Below are 22,267 nucleotides of genomic sequence, written 5' to 3' on the forward strand. Positions count from 1 at the left end.
TGGTGAGCCAAAGTGTTTTATTAAAAAGGTTCCTGAGTAGTTTTCCCACCATGATTCCTTGCCAGCTGTCTTGTGGATTCCAGGTGGCTGCCTTGTGAGAACCGAGGTTACTGTGTCTCCCTGCTCCACAGTGCTGGTGGCCACTGCCATGGCACTGCCCTGTCATCCTGCTCTGCTGGTGTTCCCTGATGGCCTGCCTTCCCTTCCTTCAGCTACTACCCACTGTCCCGGCCCCCCCGCTTGCTGTCTATGATCTCCCTCCAGTTGTCACTCCAGGAGAGCAGCCGTCTCCTTGTGGGGGGCAGGGCGAGGTGCTGGTTGTGGCAGCAGGTGAACAAAATGTGCTCCCAGCTTGGGGTCTCCTCTTGGCCTGGGACAGGATGCAAGACAAAGGCAGGGAGATGCAGTCTATAATCTGGTTATTTTTACTCCCTCCCTAATCCAGCAGGCCAAATGCCTGGAAGGTTGCCAGGAAAACGAGTCTAACCTCGAATGGTGTCCTTGTCGTCAATGAGCAGGTCCCCCAAGACCACCGTCTTGTCCCTCGTCAGGATAATGCGCTCCACAAACTGCGGCCCCAGGTGATTCTCCACCCAGCGGTACTGTGGAGGGGGCACAGGTCGGTCAGCAGGGCCAGTGAGTAAGTAGGTGGGAGTGGGGTCTCCAGCCCTTGAGAGATGCTGCTCCCCTCCCCCCACACTTCCTGTGTTTCTGCCGGTTTATTTAAAAAAAGGACTTTTTAAGTTTAATTATTTTGAGAGAGAGCATGAGTGAGAGAGCAGGGGGAGCAGAGAGAGAGGGAGAGAGAATCCCAAGTAGGCTAGGCACCTTCAGCACAGAGCCTGAGCCCTAAGCGACCGAGCCCCGGGTGCCCCTCTGCTAGTTTACTTTAATCCTCAGGATTTAGGAAGCAGTTTGCTATCAAGCGCTGGGGCAGCCGCACCTTCTCGGCCACACAGTGTTCATACTTCGTCAGAGGGCTGGTGCAGATGAAGACTTCGGTGCTGCACGAAAGGGGCGCAGGTTAGACTTAGGGTGGTGCCCTCCCTTCTTCTCCACCGCCCCTCCCCTCTTTGCCCTTTCTCACTCCTGCATGTTGTTCATCTCCTGCAGGGCTTCCAAGGCTCCAGGGATAGGCTCCAAGTCTAGGAAAAAGCCTGGGGCTTCATACACACTGGCCACTTTGTCCTGAAAGATACCATATTCTTGTCCCAGCTTCTGCCTCCAGCAGATCTAGCCCCAGAGAGGACTCTCGAAAGATTCCTGGGGGGTTTTGGTGTCCAAATCAAAGCCTCGGGGAGACGATTTTGCTTAGGGGGAAGCGCTCTGACAGACTTTCTCGTCCAGGGCGAACAATGGATTCTAAACGGAGGGTTTTGTTAAACAAAGGGGGAAGACAGTCTTGCCCAAGGGGTGGGCTCCCATTCTTAGGTGCCGTGTGGGGTCGGGGCTCGGGCTCCCTTGCATCCTATGCGGTCCAGGCCCTTGCTCCCGGGTATCCTGCGGGGTCGGGACTCCTCGCTCCCGGGGACACTGTGGGGACTGGGGCTCCCTGCCCGCGGACACCCGGCGTTGCATTCCCGCCCTTTCCCTACTTACCGCCAGGTCTGGCCGCAGGGCTCGGTACTGCTCGCGGGCGAGGAAGCCGCGGCGCTTTTCCAGCGCCACGTGCGGCTCCCCGGGGAACCGGCGGCGGAAGCCCCGCAGGAGGCCGGCCTCGAAGTCGGCCAGCACGCCATCCATGTCCACCAGCACCCGCACCGGCCGCGCGCGCCGCGCCGCCATCGCCGCAGAGGCCGGGCAGGGATTGGGGGGGGGAGGGGTGGGCGGGCAGGCGCGGGCCGCAGCTTCCGGAGGCGCGCGGTGGGCGGGCGCACCGGGCTCATTTGCATGGGCGCCGGTGAGCCGGGCGTCGCGGGAGGGCGCGACTTTCCCCTGGAGGCGGCGCGGGCGGCCCGAGAGCGCGCCCGCCTGCACGTGTACCTCCCCCAACTCCGCGGGGGAACGTACCCGCTCACCCCAAGCGGACCCGGGCGGGTCGTGGGCCGCTCGAGGGCGGATCTCAAATTCTGCGACGGGTGAATCCTGTGGGGCTGGCTCCGCCCTTAGAGTCGCGACCGCGAGTCCCGGGGCCACCGGCACAACTCTGCCCTCCCTGCTTGTGGGACAGGGCACAGGATCACGCCGGATCCCGGGCCAGAACTCCCTGAGGCCCGAATCATGGGGGCTCCCAGTAACTTTGGAGTGAATGACTGCTGAAGACCCCTGACTCGTGTGAGTAGAGCTCCTAAGAGATGAACTCATAAACCAGAGTTGGGAGCATCCACTTTATGCATCCAGTCCCACCCAGAGGACACGATTTCCAACAAGCTCAGGTAATCGGGGAAGGTCCTTTCTGTGGAAGGGACACCGCTGTTCTAGAATTGGCAGTTACAGCCCCCTCTAGAAAATGCCTAACATGGCTAAGTTTTGTTGACGCTCCTTTGTAGATTTTTCTCAACTTCCTGACTACGTCCAAATACATTTTCCTACAAACCATAAACTCAGATTTGATTGTGACCCATCTTCCTCCAGCTCCCCATCTGAGCACCCAATACTTCCAAACCAATGTTGAAACACATTACAAAGGGGAGACTAGCCTCTCCTTCTAAAATGATCTAATTAAAAAACTCTCAAGAAGAGTACAATCGCTGTGGGCAATAGTGAGTCCTCCAATGTTCCCCCTCCTTCCCATTCAAGTCACACAAACTGGGTTTATACCCAGGCCAAAGTGTCAACGAAATACTGATTGTTCTGCCATCATCATAAAATCATTCAACTCCAGTTTGTAAACCCTAAGCTTTCTAAGTAGAAAATTTAACACCCTTAGCAAACATGTTACATAGAATTTCATAAAATCTGTTCTGAAAGTATCTGAATGATTGGCAGAGCTGTCCCTCCCTCACACTTGAATTTTGATTAGGCACTTATCTTCAAAAAATAAAAACTTAAAGCCAAGGTACAAGTGTGACACAAATCAGGGACATCTCTTTTCCAGGATCCCCACCATTAGAGAGAGAAGGGTACAGACAGGTTCCCTACTTCCAAAGAGGTTCCAATAGAAACCATAACTCAGGCTGGTATTTGCAGAGCTAACCTGTTTTCATCAAATCAGACGGATCCTATACCAAAGCTGTTGATTCTCCATTTTGCAAATGCTTTCTTTGCACCTTAAGGGAGAAAAGCTTTACACCCCCTGAATCTATTCTTCCCAAAGAAATGTCCTAATAGTTCAAATGAAGCCAGTGGTTATGCTCATCGTCTCAACGGTCTTACATTTTAAGATAGGAAACTGGATCCAAGATGACAAGCCTAAAGAACACAGTTGGGTAGTAGTGCAGCTAGACCTAAAAGCCAAGTCTTAATGCCCAATTTGGACATTTAATATAAATATAGCATGTTGGTCTGGAACCTTCTGCCTGAACGCCAAGAGCTTTCCTCTCTTCTGTCTGCTCAGATCCTCCTCCCCTTCCTTTGGAGTGCTCTTCTGTAGCCACCCACCATTGAGAAGCACCTTGATGGAGGAGAGGACTTAAAAACTTACATGTTACTGCCCAGCACAGAGAGTGGGTAGAAGAGTCTAAAATACATTACCTAATAAATATTTTATCATTTATCCGTATCCCTGTATTTTATTAGCACAGGTATCAGTTAACTATCTTTTTGGCATTTTGAACTCCTGCTATGACTGTAAACCTGTTCTCTTTTGAGAGAAGCCCACTTACTTCTCTGGGCCTTCCAATAGTCTTTTAACTTTAGTGACTCATCGGTTCTTGGGCAACAGGATTTATAGTAAAGAAAAAAGCAACTGAACAGGTAGAACAGTGAAACGATCTCAAAAAGATGACACAGGACACGATGTTCCAAATTTGCACATTGTTTACTTTGAGCAACAGTCCAGGATTGTGAAGTACAACACACATGTTAAGGATGAGACTTCAGTTCATGGTCAAGCACCAGCATCATGCACACGGCTTCAAGTTATCTAAGAAGAGCACTGCCCCCTTGGGGTCTGTTCATGACGAAGACCCACTTCTGTGTGGCCACCGCCCTCGCTTGCTTTACCACTTGGAAATTTGTCAGTTTGAGTGCACATCGAAGCCTTCCTCTGCAAGACAGCAGCAGGCTTAGCTCATCAGCTAGTTGAGTTAGTATCTGGCTTATTTCTTAAGGTTCAAAAATTAAAAAGGCAGTTTTTGTTTTTGTTTTTGTTTTTTTGCTTTGCAGGCAGCAAGGCATGAGGCACAGACCTCTACTGTTCCATATGGCACAGGAAGATGCTTTTAGCAAAGGGCACGGACAAGGTAGGGCTACAATGAGTAGGTTTGGCATAAAGACAACCCTGTGTTTGGGGGCCTGAAGGAACATGCCTGTGGACTGTTTACTGGTCTGCCCAATCAAGGCTTGGTAAACCCAAGTAAAGCTGACAAGAAAAGGGTTTTAAAAACCTCAGTACAAAAGATCCTCTAACACATTTGGAACCAGATTATTCTTAAAAACACCATACTAAGTGTCACAAAACTTTCCCTCCAATCTACTACTAGAAAACACTCATGCCATGGCCTACAGACCCGGAGGAATCAGGACAGATAAAGAGAAACCTGTTCTTAAAAAAAAAAAAAAAAAAAAGACAGCAGTACATAAAGTGCTTCTTTTTTAATGAAACAAATCCAAAAGATGTACAGTCAGGCTCAAGTTGTGCAGTTCACAAGCATGGAGAAAACAAACAAATAAAACGACAGAGTTCAAGAGAGTCAGAGCTAACCCAGGACGAGGCTGGACTTGCCGCCAGGGGGATTTCTTCGGGACGGCGCTGGGGCCGGGGCCACCGGGCTGGGCACGGGGGCAGCAGGCACGGGCTTCTCCTCGCTCTGCCCCAGGCTGGCCTGCAAATCTGTGTCCACGTTTTCTAGAAAAACAGAAGGAGGTTCAGGCTTACTAAGCAACTATTTCTAGGAAAGATGGAGAGTCTTAAGATTTTTTTTTTTTTTGGAGGATGGTTTAAATCATACCTAGAGATATATAAAACAAGAATCATTCACCCATGTTACCACAACCCCAAACTAACCACTTAGTGTTTTGCCTTAATTGTCCCCAGGCCTTTTTCTGTGTGTGCTCATTTCTAAATTGTACAAATATATGAAGATGTAGTATTTTATTTTATTTTATTTATTTTTTTCAATGTTTATTTATTTTTGGGACAGAGAGAGACAGAGCATGAACGGGGGAGGGTCAGAGAGAGAGGGAGACACAGAATCGGAAACAGGCTCCAGGCTCTGAACCATCAGCCCAGAGCCTGACGCGGGGCTCGAACTCATGGACCGTGAGATCGTGACCTGGCTGAAGTCGGACGCTTAACCGACTGCGCCACCCAGGCGCCCCGAAGATGTAGTATTTTAAATTAGAAGTCCACCTCCGTGTGGGTCTCTTCTTCTGACTCCCAGAGGCCCTACTCGGAATTGTGTCCATTCTAGCCCCTCTGTTATGCTTACTTATAAGTGTACTTTATTCCCAACAGATAATATATACTTCTGGGTTTTGTTGTTGTTGTACTGATTCCAACTTCCTTTTTTTATACTCGGAAATTTACCCATATTTATACACATGGTCATAATTTACCCTACTTAACTCCTTTATAGTATTTTATCACATGATTCAATATATTTGATATAATAACAGTACTGCATTAGCTGTACTAGTCATGAAAACTGGAACCGGCCCAACCATTCCAAACAAAGTTGGAATGTATATAGACTGGCAAAGGTGCCCACGGGGAAACAAGGGCTACCATCTTCAATCTGAACAGACACTATGCATCACCCTCCCTAGAGGAGGCTGTGCCACGTTCTACCCCCAACCCATGTCAGACTGTGCTGTCCGTACGCCTTTGCACATCCATCATTTGATAACCACCTCACTTTAAAATTTGCCAAACTGATGGGTGAAATATTATTTCATTCCTGTTTCATGTTACATTTCCATGATTACTAGGTGAGCCTGATTTCTTTTTCTAACCACAAAGATAACCCATAGTACCAACATCATTTATTAGAGTCTACCTTTCCCCTACTGATTAGTAGTATCTCCATTAATTAGATCACTCCCATATATATTAACTAGGTACTTTCCATGTTAAAGGCTTCAGAATTAGTGTACTATTATCCAGCATCCTAGAGACTGCTTGATGATTCACTAATCTGTGAAATTCCCAACAAATATATATTCTTAATGAGGCATTTACCAAAATATGGAAGTCTTTGTTCAAAGTCCAAAGTGACAGTAAAATGCCAGGTCTCAATTCAGTTGCATAATCTCACACCTGCTTTAGAATAAAATCTCTTAGGGCATCTGGGTGGCTCAGTCGGTCAAGCATCTGATTTTGGCCTAGGTCGTGATCTCACCGTTCCCAAGTTCAAGCCCCGCATTGCGCTCTGTGCTGACAGCTCAGAGCCTGGAGCCTGTTTCAGATTCTGTGTCTCCCTCTCTCTCTGCCCCTCCCCCAACTTGTGCTCTGTAGCTCTCAAAAATAAGTAAACATTTAAAAAAATTTTTAGAATAAAATTTCTTGGGGTGCCTGGGTGGCTGAGTTGGTTAAGTGCCCAGCTCTTGATCTCTGCTCAGGTCATGATCTCACAGTTCATGAGATCGAGCCCCGAGATGGGCTCTGTTTGCCCTGACAGCGTGAAGCCTGCTGGGATTCTCTCTCTCTGTCCCTCCCCTGCTTGGATGTATGCATGTACTATCTCTCTCAAAATAAATGCTAAAAAAAAAAAAAAAAAAAAGAATTAAAATCTCTTCTCCTCAATCTCTCTCACACACACACAAAGGCAACTTTAGTGTAAGAAACCAAACACTAATTCATAAAACTTGGGAGAAAACTACCTTAAGGTTTAAAGACATTTATTCCCTCCTCCCCTAGATTAAGGTGTTCCAAAGCCCTGGAAGCAGTGAAACAGAAATACTGGTTATGATCTATACCATGTAAGAAATTCATATGGCCCTCATATTTGACACCGATGAAAAGTTCTAATTTTGAAAAAATGTACTTTAAGTTCCCCAAAGACTAACCATTAAAAGCTCATGTTCCTAAAAGCACCTGTACCAAGTTTTAGCGAACTGATACCGAGAAGTCCAAGGGGGAAGAAGTCTTCAATGAGAAACTCAACAAAATCTCAGAAATATGCTACTGCTGCTTTTGACATTTCCTTTTAAGAATTTTTATAACATTCTATAGAAGTAACATAACACATATGATGTTCTATAGTATTGAACTACAAGTAAAAATCAGTATGGAGCTTTCCAGAATGACAGCCCTCATGATAATTAACTTAAAGCTTGGTGAGAAAGGGTCACGCCTTAATTTCCTGTTGCTACATTCTTGTTTGCACGGGAAGCAGGATTAAATGCATCAACACTGAGAACCCAAGTCTTCTGATAAGTGTCCCGTGAATAACCTAGAAAAATATGTCCCATTTACCACAAATACAAACAAAACCCCAAAACCCATGATTTGAAATAATCCAAGATGGACAAATACGGGGCATGAGTTCCACTTGAGCCAGCCAGCCTATCAGTTCAAGCAATTTCATTGCTGCTACTAGGACTTGGCCTCACCGCTGCACAGGCTCTCACAGGTATCCATTGTCTGCCTGGATCAAGCAGTTATGAGTACTTCTAAAGGACAAAACATTACCTTGCAGCTCTACCGTGATCATTTATTTCCTACTGATTTTTGGATAAATCAAGCTCACACCTACCATTCTTATATTTGTCTTTCATTATTTTTTTTAAAGTTTTTTTTGTTGTTATTGTTTTGTTTTGATTTTGAGAGAGAGCACGTGCATGATCAGGAGAGGGGAAGAGAGAGTGGGGGGAGAGGGAGAGAATCTCAACCAGGCTCCACACTCGCAGTGCAGAGCCTGACGCGGGGCTTGATTTGACAAACCATGAGATCATGACTGGAGCCAACATCAAGAGTCTGATGCTTAACAGACTGAGCCATCCAGGTATCCCCCGTCTTTCATTATTAAAGGAACTGTTTTGTCTTTCACTAGATAACATGCCGAAAAAGAAAAAAAGCACATATGGAGGATAAACAACAGTAGGCCTTAATTTAAATGCTCCTTTGTCAGGGCACCTGGGTGGCTCAGTCGGTTAAGCATCCAACTTTGGCTCAGGTCATGATCTCGCGGTTTTTGAGTTCAAGCCCCGCATTGGGCTCTGTGCTGACAGCTCAGAGCCTGGAGCCTGCTTCAGATTCTGTATCCCCTTCTCTCTCTGCCCCTCTCCCACTCATGCTCTGTCTCTTTCAAAAATAAACAAACATTAAAAAAATTTTTTTAATAAAAAAAAAATAAATGCTCAAATTTGTCAGGGCACCTGGGTGGCTCAGTTGGTTAAGCTTTGGACTTCAGCTCAGGTCATGAGTTCATGGTTTGTGAGTTCATGCCCTGTGTTGGGCTCTGCACTGACAGCTCAGAGCCTGCCTGGGATTCTTTCTCCCTCTCTCTCTGCCCCACCCCCCCCCCCCATAAATAAACATTTTTAATAAATAAATGCTCCTTTGTCTAGTCAGAAGTGCTCCAGCCAAAAAGAACAGAGGCTAGTCTGTTACTACGTCCCCTTAGTCTGTAATGAAGTAATAAGTACAGGAACTGAGAGGCTTTAGAAACTTATACAGGATTGACTGAGAAAGCTTTTGCTTGTTGAATCTAATGACTGAAAAACGGGACTTTAAACAAACATTTCACCATAATACACATCTAATATACTCCTGACTTGTCTTTCTTCTTTGGCAAATCAACAAGGCACTGAACTGATACCTACGTCAGGATAAATGATAAAGTGGTTCATTACGAGGGTGAAAGAATCAGAACAGCAAGAGATGCAGCAGACTAACTTGCCTAAAGGCAGGAAAGACTTGTACCTAAATTCTGCGGACCTACTCCCTCTGCTGCAGATTTCCCACTGCTCCCTTTAGCCATCCCTAGGTTTAATTCTCTAAGAGAGAACGGCAATCTTCCTTATATCCAAACCAAACCTATCTTAAACCAAGCAGAATAGCTTGGCTTCGAAGTAAATTTGGCAACAGAATCGGGATTGACCTCTACTCCCCCAGATGGATCTTGAATCATTGTGCCCCTTGTCATTTCATGACAATTTCATGAGTGTGCTACTCACCTGAAGAATCTGAAAAAAAAAACCGAGCTGGGAGAGAATTACTAGTAGCACGTCAAGTGACACATTTTTTTTTTTTTTATAACTCCATCAAGGCCCTCTCATCCTTCTCCAGGCTTCCCAAATTCGTAACTATATCCATTGCCCAAAAGTAGTGACTAAGGATTAGCTAATTCTTGCTAAGTAAGGTCTGCTAGTGGAAGTATTTCAGAATATGAAAAGCAGCAGAGGGGCGCCTGGGTGGCGCAGTCGGTTGAGCGTCCAACTTCAGCCAGGTCACGATCTCGCGGTCCGTGAGTTCAAGCCCCGCGTCGGGCTCTGGGCTGATGGCTCGGAGCCTGGAGCCTGTTTCCGATTCTGTGTCTCCCTCTCTCTGTGCCCCTCCCCCGTTCATGCTCTGTCTCTCTCTGTCCCAAAAATAAATAAAAACGTTGAGAAAAAAAAAAAAAATTAAAAAAAAAAAAAAGAAAGAAAGAAAAGCAGCAGAACTGAAAAGACTTCAAGATTTTTTTTTTTTTTTTTAAACTCCGGAAGAGTCTTTTCAGACAGAACACACTGGACATGAACAATAACTAATACATCTTCAATCCAGTGAGAAAGTGATTTGTTCACGGAGGAAGAACCCAGGTAACGCTCACAAAGGCCCAACAGACTCTCTTCCCACCGTGCCCATCAAGAAACGCTGTCTGTGGGGCACCTGGGTGGCTCAGTCGGTTAAGCATCAGACTTCGGCTCAGGTCATGATCTTGCAGTCTGTGAGTTCGAGCCCCGTCCGCGTCGGGCTCTGTGCTGACAGCTCAGAGCCTGGCGCCTGCTTTGGATTCTGTGTCTCCCTCTCTCTCTCTGCCCCTCCCCCGTTCAGGCTCTGTCTCTCTCTGTCTCAAAAATAAATAAATGTTAAAAAAATTTTGTTTTTAAAAGAAAGAAACGCTGTGTGAGAGGGCAGAAGAGGAGTCTGGTTCCTCAACACTTGTTTCACGGGAAGACTGCCTCACAAAATGTAATGGTCTTCCTTCCGGACCAGAGGGCCTTCTGACTGCTGCATTTCACCGAGTCAACTTTCACCCGATTCCTGCTGCCCGACACACTTACGCCTTTCGTTACATGCAATAGTCATTCTCTGGCACTTGTTAAGGAAGTGCCAATAAATACTTCAAAGACTTAACATCATTAAAGAAATGATTATAGCTCATTTCCACATATAATTGGTAACACGGATGAAAATTTATATCTGCCTCCTAAATCATCAGCCACGAGATCACAGAGTTGCCGACGTCTTGCTGAATAAGCACCTCAGTGTAAAATCAAAGTTTGTAAATTAAATGCTGTGTGCCAAGCTTGAAATGCCAGAGCCTTTTACTAAAAAGCTCTCATTAACAGGAACACCCACCAGCCCAACTACTGCACACATATCTGTGAAGGACTCTCCATTTTTCCTTTCTTGTGCATTCCCAGCCTTGCTCTCACTGCGGCGGACGCACATGTGGCCATGTTTGCTAACTTCCCAGTTTTGTGTTTCTTTGCTCTCCACCCAGGGTATGCTGTGCTGGCCCTTGGGGCAAAGCCAGGTTTCACTCCCCAAGACACTATTTCAAGAAAAATTCCGCTCTATTCTAAAACCATTTACAGAACCAGAAATGTGTACTTCAGAAGGACTCACCATGAATGTCGCCTTCTCCCTGGAAAAGAAAAGAAAATTTTACTTCAGATTTTAATTTTGTAACAAATAAAGCAGTCACAGTTCTGAGAGGCTACTATTTGAAACCAAACGTGGAAGTTCATTTTGATGCAGTCAAGTTCAGGGTCAGGCCACAACACAATTACATTACAACCTTTATACTGACTTTGGGACAATGCTATACAAAACTGCTGCATGACAAATTGCCCCGGTGCCAGCAATACCCAACACACCAAAAAAACCTTAACATTTACACCGATGGCCTAATATCAATTAGCATTTCAGAGGATCTTTTATCAGAATGTGAAACTGGTAAGTTTATTTTTCCATGCTCCCTTTCCTTTTTCCTTATCTAGCTGTTGAGGGGCCTCTATAAATTCCAAAGTCCATTAAGAGGGTTCCACACTGGGACGGCTGACACCACTGTGTGCTCAGAGGGCCCTACTTAGGAGGCCACCCTACCAGGCTTCCAGACACCTGCCTGGGGACATTGGGATCATGTTCCTCTGCAGACAACTGATGATAACACCCAGGCTGCAGTCTCCTCGAGTTCAGCTCAGAACAACTGGGCAACGTTCGTCAGGTCTTTGACCTCACACACACTACTATATACCACTTAGGTAGGAAGTGTGATCCAGAGGTTCCCAAAATCGATAGTGAAAAGAGAGAGACTGATCCAACTGGTAGAAGAGGCATGTGAACCAACCCAGATCATGTCACTTCAGTTTTCTGACTTTTCTCTTTATGGATCTTCCAGCACCAGTATGGCCTCAGGCCCTTCCCTAGTCACCTCTATGTAAGGCTCTAGTAACAGAACTGAAGCTCTTATTACAATAGGAAGGAAGTCAATTTCCAAACCGGATTAACCTCAAAGCCTTTCTTTCCCCCCCAACCCTGTGTTGTCACACTGACCTTCAGATCTAAGAAGTCTCCAGAGTTTGCTTCAGAAGAGTTCCTTCTCTGGGGTCCAGATGACTCAGAATCCTCTCTGCCACCACTAGACTTGGCACCTGAATTAAAACATACTTTCTTTAGGACTATGACAGAAAGACCAAAAGCAAAACACTTCTTTTGTGAATGATGTTCATGTTAGTCTTGTATCAAAAAATGAGCGAACAGGTTAAGTGAGAGCTTAAAAATTCTACAGAGGAACCAAATAGCCCAATTTTACTTCAATCCCTATTCTGACCCCTCTCCCAGGCTTTCCTCCAGTGACAAGACTTAACTGTTGTTGATCTCATTATGGTTGGGCTAGATTTTGCTCCTCAGCACAAAACCAACTGTAGTTATTCATGCTGGGTCTGTACCTTTGATCAGTGGTCACACATATAAGCAGTACCTGCTGACTTGGCCCATGAAGGGGGGTTTTCCTCAGGTGTCCCAAAGATGCTAGAGGCCATTTTGTTCCTCCTCACGGGTTGTTCTGTTGGTTCATCAAAGCCTAATGAAAAATTGGATCCACCACCTGGAGGCCGCAAAACCCTTGGGAGTAATGGCAAAAAACATCCATTTCAGATCATGCCAAAACATTTCTCAGCATAAATGTTTTCAAACACCTTTCAAATTCATTTCCCTCACCCATTCATTCCTCCTACCCACCCACCCACCCAACCCCCTCCAAGAGAGAGCTGCTAATGGGAAAAGGGAACTGATTCTGTTGTGGTATAAAGTCAACACTGGATCACATCAGTCAGAATGCCTAGTAGCAGACAGACAAGAAGTAAGTGTTGACAAGGATGTGGAGAGAAAGGAACCCTTGTGCACTGCTGGTGGGAATGTAAACTGGTGCAGCCACTGTGGAAAACAGTATGGAGTTTCCCGAAAAAATTAATAATCAAAATCCCATATGATCCAGTAATGCTACTTTTGGATATCTACCCAAAGAAAACAAAAACACTAATTTGAAATGATATATACGCCCCTACATTTACTGCGGCCTTATTCACAATAGCCAAGATATGGAAGCAACCTACCTGTCAACTGATAGATGAATGGATAAAGAAAATGGATATTACTCAGCTCAGCCATAAAAAAGAATGAAACCCTGCCATTTCAGACAACATGGTCGGATGTACAGGGTATGATGCTAAATGGAATAAGTCAGACAGAAACAGTCAAATACTACATGATTTCACTTATATGTGGAACCTAAAAAACCAAATGAACAAACAAAAAAAACAGAAATGGGGCACCTGGGTATGTGTTGACTTCAGCTCAGGTCATGATCTCACAGTTTGTGAGTGTGAGCCCTGAATCGGGCTCTGCGCTGACAGCACAGAGCCTGCTTTGGCTTCTCTGTCTCCCTCTCTCTCTGCCCCTCCCCCACATGCATGCACTCCCGCTCATTCTCTCTCTCTCAAAAATAAACAAAACATTAAAAAACAAAACCAGAAACAATCACAAACACAGAGAAAACACTGGTGGATGCCAGAAGGGAGACAGGTAGGAAGGTGGGTGAACCAGGTAAAGGGGATTAAGAAATACAGATTTCCAGTTATAAAATAAATGCATCATGGGGCTGAAAAGTACAGCATGGAGAATACAGTCAAGAATATAATAAATTTGTATGAGGACTGCATTTATCGTGGTTAGCATTTCATAAATGTATAGAATTGTCGAATCACTATGTTGTACACCTGAGACTAATAGATTATTCTCAATTAAAAAACTGAAAGTTTTAAAAAATTCAACACTGGATGTTAAGATACAAAATGCTGTTTTATAATATTTGTAGTAAGGACTTCCGACATGAAGACAGCTGAAAAAGCCTGAAAGTTATCACAAATAACAGCCTGGCTGACGTCCCCTTTTAGATAATAGCAAAAGACCTAACAGACCTTGCCTAATAGGATCAGCTGGATGTATTTGCAAAAAAGTTTAGAAGCATATCTTGTTATTTATTCAGAAAGCATTTCCATTTTTATTTTCAACAAAATTAAAAATGGAAGATTATACATATAAAAGTTAAGTTGACCAATTTAGAAGCCCATGGAGAGCGATACTAGTCTCTTCCTATCTAGGCATCGCCAGCAAGCCCCATTTATACACTTGCACCACAGTATTCTCACTAGTAAACATGAACAATTAGCCACAAGGAGGAAGTCCGTATGAGAAACTGGTGTTAAGATTCACAGAATGTTCGATAACCAGGCACCTTTGGACTCTATAGCTTTCGGTTCAGCAAGGAAACCCAGCACTTGTCCATTTCCAAAGCTTCCTGCTTGGCTTGACCAACGTGTCCCATCCCTGGAAGAACTCAATTTAACTTGTCCTGTCACTGCTCAAAACATAGAAAATGGAGATGGTTTTATGGAAGGAAAGATTTTCTAACTACGGATTCAATTCTATTACTGGAGACAGGAGTAGTCTGGTTTTCTATTTCTTCTTAAGTCAGTTTGAAAAATATTTTTCTAGGAGGATGTCCATTTTATTCAAGTTTCCAAATAAAGAACAGTTGTCATTTGCAAACACAGCTCCTTATATTAGAAAAGAAAAGGAAACATATGGGAAGAGAGGGGAAAAAAAAGAAAAGAGGGAAACAAACCACAAGAGACTCTTAGTGATAGAGAACTATGGGTTGACAGAGGGAGGTGGGTGGGACGATGGGCTACATGGATGCTGGGTACTAAGGAGGACACTTGTGATGAGCACTGGGTGTTGTATGTAAGTGTTGAATCAATGACTTCTGAAACCAATACCACACTGCACGTCAACTAAAATTTAAACTTTTTAAAACAGTGAAAAAGATAAAAATACATTTTAAAAATAAGAAAAGGAAAAATTAAACACTTACAGCATAAATGCCTTCCTAAGTGCCCCTCTAAAGGCATTCCAAGTTTTGTTTTTTTAACTATTGTTCCACTCTAAATATTTTCTCCTTCCCATTATTTTCTTCTTTGACCCATACATTATTTAGAAGTACATGTATCAGTTTCCAAACACAGGGGTCTTTCTGGTTTATTAATTTCTAGTTTTTAACTACAACACAGACAACAGTCTGTATGATACGAATCCTTTGAAATGTGATGAGATGTGATTTATGGCCTAATATGTACTCAATTCTATAAATCTATATATTCTTAAAAAGAATGTGTATTTGTTAATGTTCTATATGTCTACTAGGATCAAGCTTGCTAATGAGTTGTTCAAATCTGATTTTTAAGTATGTTAAAAAAAAATTTTTTTAATGTATTTTTGAGAGAAAGACAGCGCGAGTGGGGGAGGGGCAGAGAGAGGGAGACACAGAATCACAAACAGGCTCCAGGCTCTGAGCTGTGAGCAGAGCCCGACACGGAGCTCGAACTCACGGACCTTGAGATCAAGACCTGAGCTGAAGTCAGACACTTAACTGACTGAGCCACCCAGGCTCCCCTAAGTATGTTTTATCACTTAATGAGTGAATCCATTAACAATTCCTACCACAATGAAGAGTTTGCCAGTTTCTCCTCAGAATTCTGTCAAGATAAGAGTTCTCTCGGGGCGCCTGGGTGGCGCAGTCGGTTAAGCGTCCGACTTCAGCCAGGTCACGATCTCGCGGTCCGGGAGTTCGAGCCCCGCATCAGGCTCTGGGCTGATGGCTCAGAGCCTGGAGCCTGTTTCCGATTCTGTGTCTCCCTCTCTCTCTGCCCCTCCCCCGTTCATGCTCTGTCTCTCTCTGTCCCAAAAATAAATAAACGTTAAAAAAAAAATTTAAAAAAAAAAGATAAGAGTTCTCTCTCAGAATGACTGCCACTGGAGTAAATGTTAGGTCAGTGGGAAAAACTGCATTGGGCTGACTAATCATTTTGATAAAACAAAACATATCCCTCACTCATTTTATTTACCAAAGTAAGTTCCAGCTAGGCAAAATTATTTATTCAATTTATGTATTTTTTTTTAAGTTTATTTATTTATTTTGAGAGAGAAGAGGGTAGGGGAGAGGAGGGGCAGAGAGAAAGGGAGAGAGAGAGAATCCCAAGCGGGCTCCGTGTGGTCAGCACAGAGCCCCCACATGGGGCTTGAACCCACGAACCATGAGATCATGACCTGAGCTGAAATCAAGAGTCGGATGTCTAACTGACTGAGCCACCCAAGCACCCTCTTTTACTTATTTTTTGAGAGCATTTCATATACTAGTGATGTTATCCTTTGTTGATTATGTGTATTTTTGCCAAGTTTAATTCGTCCATCTTTTCACAGTTTCTGGCTTTCATCTTGTACTTAGAAATAAAGCCCTTTTCTTCAAGACTAGGACCACATTTGTACAAACTTTTGTTTGTACAAAATTTTTTTTTTAATATTTATTTTTGGCAGAGAGAGTGCATGCGAGCGAGCACGCACACTCACCAGTGGGAGAAGGGCAGAAGAGAGGGAGACAGAGGATCCCAACCAGGATCTGCGCTGACAGCAGAGAGCCTGATTCGGGTTCCCACTCGCGAACCGTGAGATCATGACCTGAGCTGAAGTCAGACGCTTAACAGACTGAGCCACCCAGGTGTCCCTGTACAAACTTTCTAAAGGACATTTTGATAATATGTGTCAACTGTTTGCTTTTTATATGAACCATCATTTCTACTTCCAGAAATTGCCCTAATTAGATAACCAGATATATATACAAGGATACTCCTTTAAAAATGTTCATCTACAAATAAATTTGGGAATACCCTAACTGTCCATTAACAAAGGCTTAATTATCAAAGCAAGTCCACACAACAGAAAGCTGTACACATTAGGGTGAGAGTTACCTTCATTAGTGGATATGAAAAGTTACCCAAAACACAGTGAATGAAAAACGCTGGAAGACAAACATAAGCCCAATGACGTGTTACATAAAATGACGTGTACAGAGATAAATTTATCTGGTTGTGTGATCTTAGATAAACTGCTTGACTTTTGTTTTGCTTTTCTCTTCCAATGTTCTTTTGTTGCTGTTTTTGTTTTAAGAGAGAGAGCAGTTTTTTAGAGGAAAGGGGCAGAGAAAGAGGGAAAAAGAGAATCTTAAGCAGGCTCCATGCTCAGCACGGAGCCTAACATGAACTTAATCCCACAACCCTGAGATCATGACCTGAGGTGAAATTAAGAGTCAGATGCTCAACCAACTGAGCCACCCAGTGGCCCCTGCTTTTATCTTCTACCAAAAGAGGTTAGTAGTAATTGCCTCATAAGACTATTCTAAGAATATCCAATATACTGTGCTTAGAAGGCAGCAGTCGTAGCTATTAGCATCACAACTAGACATAAAGGCCTGAGAAGTACCCACACCACAATGGCATCCAGGGTTTGTGCTCTCAGATAGGATTTCAGGTGAATTTCAATGTCCTTTTTTATACTTCATATTTTTCTGTATTGCCACTCATCTAAAATTCTTTCAAAGACTCCTTCTGGGTTCTAGAATTCCCTGACAACCTTTCTTTCTTTTAACTTTATTTTTTTAACATTTATTCATTTTTTTTTAAGCGAGAATGAGAGAGAGAGAGAGAGAGAGAGAGAGAGAGAGAGACAGACAGACAGACAGACAGAATCCGAAGCAAGCTCCAGGCTCTGAGCTGTCAGCACAGTGCCTGATGTGGGGCTCGAACCCACCAACCGTGAGATTGTGACCTGAGCGGAAGTCCAAGCTCCCCTCCCTGACAATCTTTCTTTTGACAGTACTAATTTTCCTACTGGCCACTGCATGTGATCATTTGTGGACATCCGTGTCCCCTTGGATCTTTCAGCAGAAATCGTGGCTCCTCTGCTGACACCCTGGCCTGGACTCCCTAACACTGCCTCTTCTTCCCGTGTGGCCACTACCCACAAGCCAGCAGAGATGCAAGGTAACGTGACAAACTATCAACATGGCCTCTCAACCGTATCTAGTTCTTACCATCTTCTTCACCAATCCAGTCATTTTCTCACTGTTCTCCAGAATAGTTCTGGGTTATCTCCACTTTGGGGTATTTACTCCCATCTTTACTCCTGCCTAGAGCACTCTCCACCCTTTCCTCAAGCATCCCTCAAAACCGGGCCCATCTCTTAAACCTCAACCTCCTCCATAAAGCAGACTAGTAGAGCTCTCCATAGGCTCAAAGAATACCAGGTAGAACCCGGAGGAAAGGACGGCTTCTGGTGTGAAGTGCCCAAGAGTAAATATTTTTGGCCTGTGGATCATGCAGTATTTTGTAACTATTGGGGTCTGTCATGTGGCACAGAGGCAGCCACAGACAACATGCAGACAAACGAGTGCAGCTATTTTCCAATAAAACTTTATTTACAGACACTGCAATCTGACTTTCCTATAATTTCCACAAGTCATGAAATGAATCTTTTTTTTGCAACCATTTATAAATGTAAAAATCAGGTACCCGCTGCGTTTAGCCCTTGGGTGGTTGTTTGCTGGGCTCTGTTCTGTCTAGTTCAACAGCCTCATTTTAAACAGCGCAAAGTCTGGGGCGCCTGGGTGGCTCAGTCAGTTGAGTGTCTGACTCCGGCTCAGGTCATGATCTCATGGTTGGTGGGTTCGAGCCCCACATCGGGCTCTGTGCTGACAGCTCAGAGCCTGGAGCCTGTTTCAGATTCTGTGTCTCCCTCTCTTTCTGTCCCTCCCCCACTCTCACTTTGTCTCACTCTGTCTCTCAAAAATAAATAAATGTAAAAAAAAAAAAAAAAAAATTTAAAGAGCGCAAAGTCAAGCCCCGAGAGCCTCTGAAGAAATTGTCCAACATCAGTTAACTGACAGTGACGAGGACCAGAACCCAAATCCTCAGTCTCTGGCCAGCACAGAAGTGCTCAACGTGCTAAAATACAGGAGGCACAGAAGGCCATTTTCTCTTTCATTTTCCTACACACCTATGTACCGGTGCTTTGATTAGTTTCCATGTTTTCCAATCTTAGAGTGTCTTCTATTTCTTCTGTAGGTCCTCTAGCGTCCTCCCCTGGATCACAGATTTGTGTGTGTCCACAGTATAATTCAATACAGAAATTGCACTAAATAAAAATGTCATTATTTTCCCCCTCGGGCGGGGAGGTGGTGGGGGAGGGGAGGTTGGGGAGACCCATTGTGTTTTTGGTAACATGTAAAATATTTATAACTCTATTTTTTTTTTCAAGTTTTAGATATTAAATATCCACTTGGATTAATTTAATTATATGAATTAAGATAAGTGTATACAGGCATACTTATATAAAGTTGATAATTTTAGGTTTGCTTAATTAAATGGTTTAAATCATAATTAAAGGTGTATTATAAATTCTTAATAGGCTTTCTCTCATGTTAAAGTTTGAAGCAACCAGGTTTTTATCCCTTGTTTGTACCCAAATCAACAAAGAGTCAATAAAATCAAAATTCACTTGTTCCCTTGAGATTAGAATGATTTTTTTTTTTCCTTTATCATCGTAATTAAACCCTCATGAATTAGCCAGATGAAAACCTCCAGAACCCTAATGGTCTGGGAAGTATTTTTTGGCCTTAAAAAAAGAAAAAAAGACACTAGTGCCCAAACACCGGCTTAAAAAGAAAGTCAAAGCTCTGCGCACCCAACTTTTTAAAGGTCTGTGTTCCTCTTGCAAGAGCAGGTAATACCTACTCCGATGACGTCAGTGTTGTAAAGCCCGTTTGTAACAGTGAGACATCCCCAAACAAAGGATTTGGATCATAAGACAGAAATTATTCCAATTTTATTTTTTAAGTTTCTCCTATTCTTTCTGAACCACACAGGGTAACTAAACCAGGATTACCTACTTGAGACTCACCAAAAATGGACCCATGTACCACGGATAACAATTAAAAAAACCAAAAATCACTTTTTCTTTCTTCTTTCTCTAGATGCCAGAGTTCCCATGTGATCTTTGCAGATCATCCCGTCCCAGACTAAATTTACAATGTGCTTATGGAGCCAGAAGAATGTTACTGCAGAAACAACTGAAGGAAAATTAGGTGAGATTACAGAGGAAGTAAAGGTAGGAAGTAAATAAAAGGACAAAGCTCCAGTCCTAGGATCACGATACTGGAGGGAAATTGATGACAAAAGGTGAATGAAAGCATTTATTCTGCAGAACCCAAAACCATTTGGTCTCACATTTCGAATATCCATATCAAAAAACTAGCATGAGGATTCCTTTGACCTGGTTACTGAAATTTTTTATGAAGCACTAAACTACACTCAACCCCAAAAGATGAAACCTGATTTTTTTTACATAATGTATAAATTTTCACGTTCCAGTCACTACAGTTTGACCAGCAGAAAGTTGACCGCATGGCACAAAAAGAAAGGTTCGGCGTGTTCCAGTGTCCTCGGCAAAAAAAATGATCTCATTGCAAGAATGACAACAGAAGAGGGAGTGACCAGTATTTTTGTAGGTCTATCCTCCTCAAGGTCTCCAACCTTCCAGGACCCACTAATTTATTTTAAATCTTTCCCACTTTCCCACATTGTATAAGGGAAAGGAATGAGTTGAAAACGGGTGTCATTTCCAACCTGCCGCCTAAGCCTGGCTGCTGAGGCCAGCTTTTTGTCCCCAAGTTCTCCAACCCCTGTGAGGCACTGCTATTTCACGGCTGTCTTCTTAGCCCCACAAAATGGCTCCCTTTGTGCCACTTGCCCAGGACCCCCAGGCTGGCCGCACACGACTGCAGGTCGTGATCAATGAAGAATAGATGCCTAGAAAAAGTGAAACCTAAGCTTCCTACAAGCCCTGAGCAGGATCCCAGAGATGCCTGTATCCCGTCTTAAAAGAGAACAGTGTGCAATTAGCCGAGACAATGTGGACACCTTCCGCCGGTTCCAAACCCTTCCACCAAGTCAGGCAAGGGCTTGGAAAAGGATCCCAGTGCAAACACCCAGTGCCCTCATCCCCTAATGCAGTAGCGACTGTGGCCAGAAAGGCCCCGGCATCCCAGGTGCAGATAGTACGGAAGAGACAATGGATGTCTCCGGCCCCGCCCAAGAACAGGAAACCTCCTCCTGCTAGGGAACCCGGGCCAGGGAAGAACTCGTTTGACAAACGTCAAAAGGGGGAGGGAAAGAGGTGGGATGCAAAGGCCGAGGTCCGAAGGTTTGAGCGCAGAAAACCCACTCGGACAGGCTCGCCCCCCTTTTGCGTTCGGAGGTGGGCGCGGGAGGGGAAGGAGCAGGGGTCTTTCCTTTGTTAGCAGAGGAGAAGCACTTCGCAGAGGGCTGACGGTTGGGTCCCGGACGGGCGTGGGGGTCGCGATGACCAGCCCCGCCCGACCACAAATGCCACCTGCCGGGCGGGCCCCAGTGGATAAGCGCCCGCAAGACTCAATCGCTGCGGCCGAAGGGGGTGGCCACCGGGGGGGGGGGGGGGGGGGGGACCGTCACCTGCCCGGGGCCAGAGGCAAGAGCGCGTGGCCAGAGGTGGGACAATGGGGCCTGACCGGGACGCCCCGGGGGCTGCCCCGGCACGTGGGGGCCAAGACCACCGCCCTGGGGCCGGTCAGCCGCACCGCAAAGGGAAGGAAACGAACCCTGTCCGCTTGGCCTGACTACCGAAAGCCCGCAGCACTGCGAGGACCAGCGGCCCCGGCCCTCCCCGACCGACCCCTCGCTCCGGGGGAGGAATGAATGGGAGAGAAGCGGGAGTCGGGCGGGGCCGGCGCGACGGGCTCGCCCGACGGCACAAAGACGGAGCAGACGGCCGAGCCCCGCCGCCCGGCCGGGCACGAGCGCGACAGCCAGGGCACGTCACCGCCAACGACCCGCCGCCCTGCCCCCGTGGCCCCGCCGGACGGCGGCCTTCCCTGCCCTCGAGCCCCGCGCCGAGCGGGGGCGTCCCCGCAGCCTCACCGGGAGCTATTCCTGCTGTTGGGGTCGACTCCCTTGAAGGTGGTGGTGGTGGTCATGGTGCCGAGGAGCGAGGTAGGCTGGCGTGGGAGCAGAGTGCTGAGGGTCGGGTCCGAGGGGCGCAGAGCAGCTCCGCACCGCAACGCCAGCAACCGCCGCAGGAGCCTCCGCCACCGCCTGCCTCACCGGCCGCAGCTTTTATAAGGCTCAAAAGAACCCGCCCCCACCGTGCCTGTATTGGCCAATTCAAATAGCTCTTTCGTTCCTATTGGTTCCCTGAAGTGCCAAGCATCGGGCGGCACCCCGACGGGCTGCGGTGGCCCTGCTCGGCCTAAACCCGCCCCCTTCCTGGTCAGGGTGGGTCTATGGAAGTTCCCCCTCCCCCACCCCCAAATCTTGGTGATGATTGGACAAAGGACAAACCTGCCCAGCGTTGGGCACAAGTTGTGCTCACTGTCACTTAAAAAAGTTACCTGACTGAGGGAAAAGCTCGGTCAGCCCCCACCAAGCCCAGGGCAGATTTGTCTTGACCATTTCACTTACTTGCCTTACTCATGGTGAGATAGTAAGGGCATGCTCCTTAAGGGATGAAAATTACTGCTGCAAATTGACA

At 45.6% G+C, this 22,267-nt stretch overlaps 2 protein-coding genes and 1 long non-coding RNA gene across 4 annotated transcripts in view; 1 reads left to right on the forward strand and 2 right to left on the reverse strand.

Moving 5' to 3' along the window:
• Window positions 1-1,825, reverse strand: NT5C (5', 3'-nucleotidase, cytosolic). Its single transcript, XM_047833409.1, has 5 exons — window positions 1,600-1,825; window positions 1,088-1,188; window positions 944-1,004; window positions 488-602; window positions 1-370 (listed from the first exon to the last, which is right to left on the reverse strand). The coding sequence occupies exons 1-5, from the start codon at window positions 1,783-1,785 to the stop codon at window positions 216-218; spliced, it is 618 nt and encodes a 205-aa protein (XP_047689365.1). The 5' UTR covers window positions 1,786-1,825; the 3' UTR covers window positions 1-215.
• Window positions 1,826-1,866: 41 nt separating this feature from the next.
• LOC125151908 (uncharacterized) overlaps window positions 1,867-22,267 on the forward strand; it is a 30,710-nt gene continuing 10,309 nt past the window's right edge. Inside the window, exons 1-2 of one of the 2 annotated variants that reach the window (XR_007146980.1) lie at window positions 1,867-2,375; window positions 19,677-19,787. This is a non-coding gene — a long non-coding RNA (uncharacterized LOC125151908). Of the gene's footprint in view, window positions 2,376-17,504; window positions 17,689-19,676; window positions 19,788-22,267 lie in introns of those variants that run through there. The other variant, XR_007146981.1, reaches the window with a different exon arrangement.
• Window positions 4,681-21,845, reverse strand: JPT1 (Jupiter microtubule associated homolog 1). The gene is made up of 5 exons (XM_047833417.1): window positions 21,658-21,845; window positions 12,234-12,376; window positions 11,807-11,904; window positions 10,877-10,895; window positions 4,681-4,948 (listed from the first exon to the last, which is right to left on the reverse strand). The coding sequence occupies exons 1-5, from the start codon at window positions 21,711-21,713 to the stop codon at window positions 4,800-4,802; spliced, it is 465 nt and encodes a 154-aa protein (XP_047689373.1). The 5' UTR covers window positions 21,714-21,845; the 3' UTR covers window positions 4,681-4,799.

The sequence above is a fragment of the Prionailurus viverrinus genome, chromosome E1, assembly GCF_022837055.1.
Source record: "Prionailurus viverrinus isolate Anna chromosome E1, UM_Priviv_1.0, whole genome shotgun sequence".
Taxonomy (NCBI): Eukaryota; Metazoa; Chordata; class Mammalia; order Carnivora; family Felidae; genus Prionailurus; species Prionailurus viverrinus.

What these genes read in the sequence shown, in the direction of transcription:
- NT5C (XM_047833409.1), bottom strand. Translation starts at nt 1,785, where the DNA reads ATGGCGGCGCGGCGCGCGCGGCCGGTGCGGGTGCTGGTGGACATGGAT. An exon ending in CCCTGCGGCCAGACCTGGCG is followed by an intron (nt 1,189 to 1,599) that starts GTAAGTAGGGAA and finishes GGTATCTTTCAG; the next exon opens with GACAAAGTGGCCAGTGTGTA. An exon ending in AACACTGTGTGGCCGAGAAG is followed by an intron (nt 603 to 943) that starts GTGCGGCTGCCC and finishes CCCCCTCCACAG; the next exon opens with TACCGCTGGGTGGAGAATCA.
- JPT1 (XM_047833417.1), bottom strand. Translation starts at nt 21,713, where the DNA reads ATGACCACCACCACCACCTTCAAGGGAGTCGACCCCAACAGCAGGAAT. An exon ending in AACAGCAGGAATAGCTCCCG is followed by an intron (nt 12,377 to 21,657) that starts GTGAGGCTGCGG and finishes ATTACTCCCAAG; the next exon opens with GGTTTTGCGGCCTCCAGGTG. An exon ending in TTCATGGGCCAAGTCAGCAG is followed by an intron (nt 11,905 to 12,233) that starts GTACTGCTTATA and finishes GTTTTAATTCAG; the next exon opens with GTGCCAAGTCTAGTGGTGGC.